General features: G+C 43.5%; 1 protein-coding gene across 2 annotated transcripts in view; it reads right to left on the reverse strand.

Annotated features, from left to right (window-relative positions):
* Positions 1-2,610: 2,610 nt before the first annotated feature.
* DERL1 (derlin 1) overlaps positions 2,611-11,851 on the reverse strand; it is a 41,283-nt gene continuing 32,042 nt past the window's right edge. The window contains exons 8-9 of one of the 2 annotated variants that reach the window (XR_013277707.1): positions 5,977-9,274; positions 2,611-5,718 (exon numbers count right to left, since the gene is read on the reverse strand). Coding sequence is in view for 1 of the 2 variants with exons in the window: in XM_077493272.1 (XP_077349398.1) it covers positions 9,130-9,274 (145 nt within the window). In the remaining variant the exon portion in view is untranslated. Of the gene's footprint in view, positions 9,275-11,851 lie in introns of both variants that reach the window. The other variant, XM_077493272.1, reaches the window with a different exon arrangement.

Here is an 11,851-nt window from a genome sequence, read left to right on the forward strand (position 1 = left end):
AGAGGATATAGCAGCGTCAATTGCTGGAACTCCCCATAAAACTCTTCCTCCATAGAATAAAGTACTGAGAACTTTTTCAGTGGAAAAAAACGGTTTATCTGGGTGCTCTCACTCAGAATACATAAGATTTCTTAGCCGTGAATGGATAGAAAAAGCATGAATAGATTGGGGAGGCTTTAGTGAACTCAAACCAGAAGTGGGCTCATTGACTGCGTTACTGGCAGTAAAAACATGGAGCGGACCAATTCAGCGAGCGACTACCAACAACCCCACACAGACAGAGCGTGAGGAAAGAAGAGCCGATCCGACAAGGCACAGTGCCCTGATTATCAGTGAAGCCTCATCAGCGCACATCAGTGAAGAAAAATTGCTCATCTGCAAAATTGTATAACAGAAACCAAGAAGAATGTTTTGTTTTTTTTACCCCTCCTTTCACAATTTTTTTGGTTTATTTAGCAAAAACTAAAAATCCCCAGTGGTGACCAAATACCACCAAAGTAAAGCTACAGTGAGGGGGGGAAAGTATTTGATCCCCTGCTGATTTTGTACATTTGCCCAAAGAAATAATCAGTCTATAATTTTAATGGTAGGTTTATTTTAAGAGCGAGAGACAGGACAAAAATATCCAGAAAAAATGCATTTCAAAAGTTATAAACTGATTTGCATTTTAAAACGAGTGAAATAAGTAACTTGACCTATCAATCAGCAAGGTTTCTGACTCCCAGGTGTCTTCTATACAGGAAACAAGCTGAGATTAGCAGCACTCTGTCTTAAAGGGAGTGTTTCCAATCTCAGCTTGTTACCTGTATAAAAGACACTTGTCCACAGAAGCATTCAACCAAGTTCCAATCTCTCCACTATGGACAAGACCAAAGAGCTGTCCAAGGATGTCAGGGACAAGCTTGTAGACCTACACAAGGCGGGAATGGGCTACAAGACCATTGCCAAGCAGCTTGACGAGAGGGTGACAACAGTTGGTACGAAAATGCACAAATGTAAGAAACCTAAAATAACCGTCAAATAGGCCAGTCTGAAGTTTGCTAATAAACATCTGAAGGATTCAGGGGAGAACCGAGTGAAAGTGTTGTGGGCAGATAAGACCAAAATCAAGCTCTTTGGCATCAACTCAACTCGCCGTTTGGAGAAAGAGGAATGGTGCCTATGACCCAAAGAACGCCATCCCCATCAAACATGGAGGTGGAAACATTATGCTTTGTTGGAGGAGTTTTTTTTGCCAAGGGGACAGGACAACTTCACCGCATCAAAAGGGATGATGGAAGGGACCATGTACTTTCAAATCGTGGACGAGAATCTCCTTCCCTCAGCCAGGGCATTGAAAATGGGTCATGGATGGGTATTCCAGCATGAAAATGACTAACACACATGGCCAAGGCAACCAAGGAGAGGCTCAAGAAGAGGCACATTAAAAAGGTCCTGGAGTGGCCTAGCTAGTCTCCAGACCTTAATCCCATAGAAAATATGTGGAGGGAGCTGAAGGTTCAAGTTACCAAACGTCAGCCTTGAAACCTTAATGACTTGGAGAGGATCTGCAAAGAGGAGTGGGACAAAATCCCTCCTGAGATGTGTGGAAAAATGGTGGCCAACTACAAGAAACCTCTGACCTCGGATTGCAAGCAAGTAAATAAATTTTTCTTTTTAACAAGTTTTATTTAATTTAGTGGCATATTTATACAACAGTGAGAATGTGGCATTCTGCAAGCATTCACAAATCTGCGTGGCAAAACATGCAACACATGTTTGGGTGCCATTCATTCTTAATAGCACCCCAAACGTTGTGTGATTTTTCAATGCCATAGAACAGCACTGCAGAAAAACACGGACTTTACAAATCACCCAAAAAAAGAGCAGGAGCTTCATTTGGGCAACAAAAACACACATAGGGCAAGCCCATTGAAGTGAATAGACTGCCCTATTCCTGGCACGTGGAATTGTGGAAAAATTGCTCAAACAAAATCACGAGCGGGAACACGAGTTCTCACCAAAGTGTGAATGGGACCTTAACATTATTCCTCTGCCAAACATCACCAGCCTGGGGGGGGGGGGGGGGGGTTGTCTGTGTCGACAGGGTTCTGCTCACTTCAACTGGGTTTTAGATTCTTATACAAGTCTGTGGAAATGCAATCATCACTTGAAGCCCCCGTCGATGGATTCTAAATGATCTCTATCTGATGTCAAACTGAATCCACCAACACAGATCCTTAACATGACTGTGCAGTCAAATAGGCATCAGAGTCAGACCCAGTGCACTCAGTAATCAGCACTCCATAACAGACCACACCCCTTCCTTTCTGCAAGGCAAATCTGCGTGGGGAGACTGGCATGGAGGGTGTGGCTGTTACTCAGCTCTGCCAGTACAGAGCATTGGGATTGGCGATGGCTAGATTTTAGATTCTGAATGATCTCAGAACTGTCACAATCATCAACACAAAGCCTTATTACATCCAAAAACATGTCCCTGAAGCACACGGGGCTTCAAATAACTTTAGCAATCTGCACTCATTCATACAAGGAAAACCATTTAAATTTTTCCAAAGAAAAAATAAATAAATTCTACCCTAAATAGAAAAGAAAATCAGAAAGCGAAAAACATTTCCTTTGAAACTTTAATTTAAAACATTACAAACAAAAATCTCATTACAAAAAAAGATTCTCTGTACAAAAGAAGACAATTGGAGGCAAATACATAGAAAGATTTCACCGATTCATCAGGTTCTATGTAATGATCAAAGTTAGCATAGGCAAGCTTTAAACTGTCCGCTGCAGTAGTAGAGATGTTACATCCGACCAACAGGCGATGATGAGACTCTGGTCTTGCTTGTATTCAATTAAAGGGAAGTACAGTGACATGAAATCAAAAGTATGTTAATAGTATTCCTGACACAAGATGATAGAAGGGCTAGCATATTGCCCCAGGCTCCCTTCAGTGCTACTTACAGAAGAAAGGGCCTAGGCATTCGGAAGGATCATATTGGCTGAACTACTCTGCAGCAGCCTAGGTTGTTTGTTATATGAAAAAAGCACTGGAGGGAGCTTACTACAGCATTTTCTCCAGGAAGATTTTTCAGATCATCTTTTACACTTTATCTATCGCTGTGACATTTAAAGCAGAACTAAACCCATCTATATAATGGCTTCAAAAAACAGTTGCATTCCCGTCACATTTTGGAAATGCTGTAACATTGGATGTGCTCTCAACTAAACTGTGAAACCATCAAATGTCTGGAGTCATAACTGATCACATGTACAGCATCATGGCAGTTGAAGATCAAACAGAGGCCAAGATGGCAGCTTCCTTGGCTGGAAACAATAGGAGGATTTAGTTTTGCTTCAACATTAGCTTACGTTACCACACGGGGAAAGTCAACTCCATTTTATTAACTAACTGGTTAATGTACAAAGTTGTTTGGACATTTGTTATTAGGCAATGACCCATTTTCTTTTTTATCTATCTTTGGAACAGAGGGGGGGGAACTTTTACCATACAGCAAAAATTGATCAATGCATTAGACCAGGAATCCTCAAACTACGGCCCTCCAGCTGTTGAGAAACTACACATCCCATGAGGCATTGTAGAACTTGGACATTCACAGACATGACTAGGCATGACTAGGCATGATGGGAATTGTAGTTCGTACACAACTGGAGTGCCATAGTTTGAAGACCCATGGATTAGACATTCAGTTTAGATAAAAGGGTTACATTCGATATCACATTTTTTTAAAATTATGTGATTTGGTACTTAAATTTTCTTTCATTTATCTATCATGTGACCATTTAAAAAAAAAAAAAAAAAAATATTCCACAAACGCTTTTTTTTTTTTTTTAAAGAGATCGCTGCTCTGCTCCTCACTTATGTGATCTGCACTATGATAGACTTTCAAATTACAATCAGGTTAGGTGGATTCCAGCAAACAGCATTGTTGGGGTAAGGTCAGAAGCACAGCGAAAAAAAAAAAAACTTGATAAAATTAAAATCTTATTGTCATATTTACTTTAAAATTACCGGTAGAAAAGCTCTTTCACTGTTGCTGTCAAAGGCCAAAGGGTATTCTTCATGCTTTTCAACTAAGAATCCACTAGGGGGCACTGTACACCATGTACTGTATTGGAATCACTTGCCCAGGTGGTCCCCAATCTTTCCAAACAAGTTTACTGTCCTTCAGACTTTAGGGGGGCCAGACTTTGCCCGGTGGGAGTAGAAAATGCTCCATCATTGGTACTAGTGGGAGGAATAGTGCCCCTTTGTTGGTATCAGTGGGAGGAAAAGGGTCCAATCACTAGTGTCTGTGGGAGGAAGGCTGCCAAATCACTGGTGTCGTGGGAGAAATAATGCCCCATCGTTGGGGTCAGTGAAATAGTGCCCCAAGGGCCAATTCAGACTCTCAACCTTTTCATCATGGAGGAACCCTTGAAGTAACTTTCTGGTCTCAGGTAACCCCTGCTAAAAAGGACTATCTACAACTCATGAAACATTTGTGTGATGGTCAGTGGGAAGAATGCTGTATATCAGTTATGTGAACCTTGGCTCCCCATGTTTTGGAACTACATTTCATAGCAAATGTAGTTCCAAAACATCTGGGGTGCCAAGGTTCATCAACACTGCTCTATACACTTGTGGTCATTGGGATGAATTCCCCACCCCCCCTTACAGATAGCTAAAAAGCGGCAGAAATTGCTCAAGGAACATCTAGCAACCTCTGGAGGAACCCTGGTTGAGAAACTCAGGTCTAGACCAGCCATTTTCAACCAGGAATCCTCCAGAGGTTGTTTGGGGGTTACTTGAGCAGTGGTAGATCGACCCCCTATTTGATGGTCCATGCATAGTTTAGGGGCCAACGCTACTTGGCAGTGCCAGAAGAATGACAACCATGATCATTTTAGATATCTGTAAATATGGCATACTGACCACCACAGTAGGGGACATGATTCCCACTGACCACAAATGCAAGAGGTAATTTTCCTGCTGACCACCAGTGAATGGTTTTCATCAGGGGTTTCCAGAGATCTACAAATTATTTTAAGTGTTCTTCTGTCTGAGAAAGGCTGCTCTAGCTAGTTCCCCTGCTGGACCACCTATAGGCCTAATAGACCTGAAGATAAAGGCAATCTATAGTTTGACATGCAATAGTCTGAAAAACGAATGTTAGTTTAAAAACATTTTTTTTAACTTATGAGAGAAACTGTTCATTGATCAAGGAACCCCCTGCAACCTCTGGAGGAACCCTCTGTGTATCCATGGAAGCCTGGTTGAGAATCCCTGGGCCAGACAAGGCAAGCAAAAGACCACATTTGGCCCTTGGGCCACAATTTGGAGACCACTAATCTACAGCAATGTATGGCCAAAGTTTTGGGAATCCATTGCATTTCTAGGTTGGACATTCCATTCCAAAACCAGGAGCAAGCCTATAACTATGCAATCCCCATTGACAAACATTGGAAAAGATAACTGCACGGTTTCAACCTTGTGGTAACAGTTTGAGGAAGACCATTTTCTGTTCCAGTATGACTGTGTCCCTGTGTACAAAGCCAGATCTATAAAGACATGGTTTGATGAGTTTGGTGTGAAGAAACTGGAATGGTCTGCATAGAGCCCTGACATCAACCCTACACATCTCATTTGGGATGAATTAGGCGAGAAGACCGGGCTCACAAATCAGCATTCCATTGCAACATCAGTATCCGACCTAACAAATTTTCCTTAGGCTCGGTTCACACAGGGGCGACTTGTCCAGGCGACTTCGCCGCCTGACAAGTCGCGCTCCGTTCTGTACTATGGAACCATTCTAATAGGAGCGACTCAAGTCGCTCCGACTTAGAAAAAAGGTTCCTGTACTACTTTTGCGGCGACTTCGGGCGACTTGCATTGACTTCTATACAGAAGTCGTTTTGCAAGTCGCCGCTGATCGTGTGCAGGTCACGGCGCTGCAAGTTGTGCCACCCCTGTGTGAACCGAGCCTTAGGTTAAATGAATTCCCACATCTTTTCAAGAGGAGCAGTGGCTGCTATTGCTGCAAAAGAAAGAGGTAAATGGGGATTCCCTAGACAAAAACATGCATTTACCCCCTTGCAGTGTGGGCAGCTCTACTGCAAGTTTTTAAAAATATGCCCCAGAGTTCAGCCTCAAGGCCTCATCCAAACTGGACATTTATAATTCTGCAGTTAGAGGCACCTGGCGTTTTCTTTTTGTCTGCCTTTAAATACCCCTGCATATTAGGCTATGCATCCATGCACACAGGCGTTGAGGCATTTAGGAGGCAGAAAAAAAAACAAAAAAACCCACTGCCAGTGCATCTAGGAGCAGCAGCATTTTGGCAGAAAAAATGCTTGATGCCTGTAATCATTCATCAACACTAAGCGTGACAAGCACTTGAGTGTGAATTTCTTTCAATGGCCAGGATAAATCATTATTCTGGCCAATTAAATGTGCTTGATGCGCCAAGACCATGTTTACATGTGCTTACAAGCGTCAGGCATTTGTTGATGGTCATTAGTGCTCTAGTCAATCATTTCCTGTCTACAGTTAACGTAATCTTCTGGAAGGTTTACTGGCCCTTTAAGTAAATGCAGTAGTAGAATAACCAACTGACAGATCAAAAGCATGTCATTTCCCTATATGGTCAATAGATCTTGTCATCAAATACCACAAAGCAACTTAACCAATACTTTTGGTTAAGCCAGCTGTATTCTAAAACCCCCACAGATTTGGAAAAGCTACACTCATTTCTCCAGATGCGGCTTATGCTCTGCTCTGGCATGACCTGTACAGTCATTCAATAGTAGAGGGGATCCGCACACAGCTTATGAAGGTGTCAAGTAACGGAGAACGCCGGTTTCGCATTGAGCAGGGAGAACCTGTCCCAACAAAATGCCATTAAAGAGGAAGTAAACCCTGATGGGTGTTACTTCCTCTTTGATTCCCTGGTAAAGGTAAAGCATAATGGACTACTATGCATCGCATAGTAGTCCATTATGTGTCACTTACCTGACACAGGAGCCAGCGAAGTCACCGCTGTCCCCTGTAGTTCCGAGCATCCATCTTCTTGGTGGGTCTCGCTGCTCCGGTGCTGTGATTCGCCGGAGCAGCGATGATGTCACTCCCATGCAGGCGCACGGGAGCCGACACTCGCGGCATATCGCCGCGATCTGCGGCTTACCCAGTGCGCCACTGTCTTTACCTGTCGCCAGGTAAATATCTCCTAAACCGTATAGGTTTAGGAGATATTTCTTGGACCTACAGGTAAGCCTTAATCTAGGCTTACCTGTAGGTCAAAGTGGTTTGTAAGGGTTTACAACCACTTTAAAGAGGAAGTAAGCCCTTATGGGTTTTACCTCCTCTTTTGCTCCCTGCAAATTAAAAGCATAATGGGCTAGTATGCATCACATACTAGCCCATTAAGTGACACTTGCCTGTAAATAAATCCATCGCTGTCCCCTGTGCAGGCTGCATTCATCTTCACCCCTCTTCCTTTCTGGGGGCTTCAGACTCTGGCTCTGACTGGCTGGGGCCGCATGACGTCACTCCCGTGCATTTGCATGGGAGCCATCAGTAACAGCACACTGAGGGAAGAAAGGGCACAGAGGTCAGTTTCTTCACAGCTCATGAGTCGATTACATCATCGGCGCACTACAAGTGAAACACCTTATGTTAGCATTCAAACTGAGAATTTACACGGGCACATCAGGGCTCACTTTGCCCCTTGAAGGGCCAAAGAAAAGATTTCCTGCCACCTCAGGGTACTCTTAGGAGTAGCATTAAACTGAATGTACACTTTTTTTTATTATGCCCAGGTCTCTGTTAGGGAGATTCACTTGAATTTTCCTGGCCACCAGAACATAAGGGAATCTTCCAATGGGGAAACTTATTCCAGAGACAACTGTTCAGAAGAAGAGAATTCCCTTATATTGGGAAGATAAGACTCACTTCCCGTTGCGTCTACAGGACAGGAAATGAAGGGAAGTCTTCCTAATGTAATGCAGATAGCAAAAATCTGATGGTGGTAATCCTTCCCTGCTTTGTCCAAAAAGAAAAAAGCAAGGAGGTGCCTTTTCTGTATACTTTAATGTATAGCTTTTACTTTTTCACTTGGCTGAACTCCAGGAAGAAAAAAAAATATTCTTCATGTTTTTTTATTAAAAGAAGTCAAAAATACCTGAATGGGTTATTATGTTATCTTCCTATAACCCTCTATAAAACAAGACACTGACAGGCAAGGGGGAAGAGGCAGCACTAGCAGCCAATCAGGCTAAGCTGCTGCGTTCATTGAATGCTCAATGTGCTTACATGAAAGGGAAAGCTCAGGGATGACATTGTATACAGCTGATCCTTTATTGTCCAATCAGTGGGCTTTGGGGGGGGGGGGGCGTGTCTCGGACCAAGCTGTGCTGCTTAACTGCAGTAGAGGTTCAGGACCTGGCTGTAGTGCCAGGATCCCAACAGAAGTGAAGGTATGATAATCTCACATATGTTTTCTAACTATAATCGGTAGTCTCTTGCCTGGAGTTCAGCTTCCACATCAATTTTATAGTAACTAAAGATTAGATTCGGAGATGCACTTTCAATTGTGGACAGCAAAAACCTCACATTGTTGAATCTTACGTAGAATAGATTTTAATCGGCACATTTGTAGATGTTATTCACCCTTCTAACAATAACAGAAGGAACTTGGTTTGGACTGACATAGGGTTCAGTGGCCCGTTTCTTTCCAAGCTCAGTGGTCAAACGGTTAGCTTTTCAGTACTGTCAGCATCAACTCCAAAGAAAGAACACTTGTCGCCTTGTGATCTCCTTCTCCAATAATATGCCAAAAAACAGAACTTATATAGGACTATTCTTAACCAAGCTAGATAAAGTGGCACAGATTATCTAATTTAAATAAAAAAAATAGGTGGCAATCAGGTGGCACACCACAGCCCAACTTGTAGATGTAGATGCAGATTTGAGATGCGTTTGATGTAACGATGATACAAAAATTTGTGTCGTCAGCAGTCATCGCACATACTGCCTCTTGCATAAGTTTTTTTTTTCCTTACAAGTTCAAAAGTTAAAGTAAAATGTAAAAAGTTCATCACACAAAATTCCCCTTCTGAGGAGGAGGTGGCGATTTCCTTTCACTGGTCACCCAGCCGAAACCCTTGACCCCAGTTGTGTCGCCCTCCGCCGCCTCCTGCCTGATCGTCTGCTGCCCGTCTGGCACTGGCAGGAGGGATACCGAATCCCGAGACTCCTCCTCTTCTGTTTGGGAACCAGCGGTACCTGGAAATTAAGACATTTTCCCGTTATTTTTAAGATTCTGGTTGAAGAAAAAGAATTTTTTTTAACTTTAAAATGCAGAATAGTTAAAGTGGATCTTCACCAATTTCTTTGACTCGGCTGCTCCACTGCAAATACATCTTTTTGTTGTTAACCGTTTTTGTTTTAGCCTGCCCCCCACCCTCCTAAGCAAATGATGTTAGCGTCCCTGGTGCCTCCAGGGATATGGTACATTCTTATCCCAGGAGGCACTGGGAGCCCTAAACTGGCGGGGGGGGGGGGGGGTCACAAAGGAACATGGTAGTGCAGGAACTGGCAGTGGCTGCAGGGAAGAAGACCCCAGCAGGACAATGCTGTATCCTGAGAGAATGTATGTATGAGAATTATACACACACAAGTTTTTGATCCCCTGCTGATTTTGTACATTTGCCCACTGAGAAAAAACCCTTGTTGGCAAAGAGGTCAAACTTTTGGCCATCAGGTTTGCACACATCTCAGGAGGGATTTTATCCCACTCTTTATGGATCTTCTCCAAGCAATTCAGGTTTTGAGGCTGACGTTTGGTAACTTGAACCTTCAGCTCCCTCCACATATTTTCTAGGGGATTAAGGTCTGGAGACTGGCTAGGCCACTCCAGGACCTTAATGTGCTTCTTCTTGAGTCACTCCTTTGTTGCCTCTTTGATGCCGTGAAGTTGTCATGTCCCCTTGGCATAAAAACACCCCCAAAGCATGTTTCTACCTCCATGTCTGCCAGTGGGGATTGCGGCCTTGGGGTCATAGGCAGCAGCATTCCTACTCCTCCAAACACAGCAAGTTAATTTGATGCCAAAGAGCTTGATTTTGGTCTCACCTGACCACAACACTTTCACCCAGTTTTCCTCTGAATCATTTAGCTGTTCATTAGCAAACTTCAGACAGGCCTGTACATGTGCTTTCATGAGCAGGGGGACCTTGCGGGTTCAGTCCTTCACAGCGTAGTGTTACCGATTGTTTTCTTTGCGAATATGGTTCCAGCTGCCTTGAGATCATTGACCACTCTCCTGTGTAGTTCTGGGCTGATGCTTCACCGTTCTCATGATCAATGAAAATCCACAAGGTGAGACTTTGCATGGAGCCCCAGACCGAGGGAGATGGAGTGTTATTTTGGGTTTCTTCCATTTGCGAATAATCGCACCAACTGTTGTCACCCTCTCACCAAGCTGCTTGGCGATGGTCTTGTACCCCATTCCAGCCTTGTGTAGGTCTACAATCTTGTCCCCGACATCCTTGGACAGCTCTTTGTTCTTGGCCATGGTGGAGAGATTGGAATGTGATCGACTGCTTCTGTGGACTGGCGTCTTTTATACAGGTAATTAGCTGAGATTAGGAGCACTCCCTTTAAGAGAGAGTGCTCTTAATCTCAGCTCATTACCTGTATAGAAGACACCTGGGAGCCAGAAATCTTGCTGATTGATAGGGGATCAAATATTTATTTCACTCATTAAAATGCAAATCAATTTATAACTTTTTTTGAAATGCATTTTCCTGGATATTTGTTATTCTATATCTCACTGGTAAAATAAACCTACATTAAAATTATAGACTGATCATTTCATCGTTAGTGGGCAAATGTACAAAATCAGCAGGGGATATTCTCTCTCCCCCGCACACACACTATATATATTTTTATCAGCTGCTGAGGCCAGAGCTGCTCCTTTTTTTGGAAGGATTCTTGACAATATTTGTTGGGATCCATCCAGCTGCCCGATTGGCAGCTTTCTTTGCTGTTCAGTGCCTGGTTGAAAGCCGGAGCCAGCCGTGACCTCCCCCAGTCCAGCACTCCAGTGACAAACAACGCAGCTCTCTGCTCCAGCCAGACAAACAAAAAACAAACTCAGTTCTCTGCATTTTGAGATGAGCGACAGCTGTACGATCACACTCATGCGGCAACAGAGGCGATTATTGCTTTTTTTTTTTTTGTTATAATATAATCTCGCACTTCTTTAAAACACAAGCGAAGTCTGGTTTTTTAATGCCAAATTATTTGTATTTCTTTCTATCCAGTCCAGTGTGGCAGAGTGTTACAAAGCTCTGTCACACAGCACAGTCCTGTCTGGCAGAGGTGGAGATCCTATTTTTCTGTGCTGCATTTTCACTTTCAGGTCTGACCCTCACTTGGAAGCCTGTGACTTTTGAGCTCAACCCTATAACTCTGTTCTCTTCGATTAGCATGCTCCTTACACTTCAGTGCAAGTGATTCGCCAATTGTGCTGCTTTTCCCTCCACCTTTCTGAGCTCTGCTGTACAGGTGCTGTGAGGGGCCAATATCAGGTCAGATTTTGCTAATTCTCCCCAGATGTCCCACCTCATGTGGGGATACTCACCTCCAGCACCCCCACTCCCCGTCTACTACAATTGGATATTAATTTATTTTTTAAGTAAAGGGACAAAGTAGAGACCTTTGAACTATCTGAGCATGTGCAGGTTTCCCCTGAGCAAGTGTGTAAGGATGGTGAAGTGAGGGAGTCTGAGACAGCTCTTAATATGCATGAGCACACGGAGGCGGGACAGAACCCATTGGCTTACCTGCGCATTCGCT

This window comes from Lithobates pipiens, unplaced genomic scaffold (assembly GCF_037356315.1).
Source record: "Lithobates pipiens isolate NorthernLeopardFrog02 unplaced genomic scaffold, aLitPip1_a1.2 Scaffold_19, whole genome shotgun sequence".
NCBI lineage: Eukaryota > Metazoa > Chordata > Amphibia > Anura > Ranidae > Lithobates > Lithobates pipiens.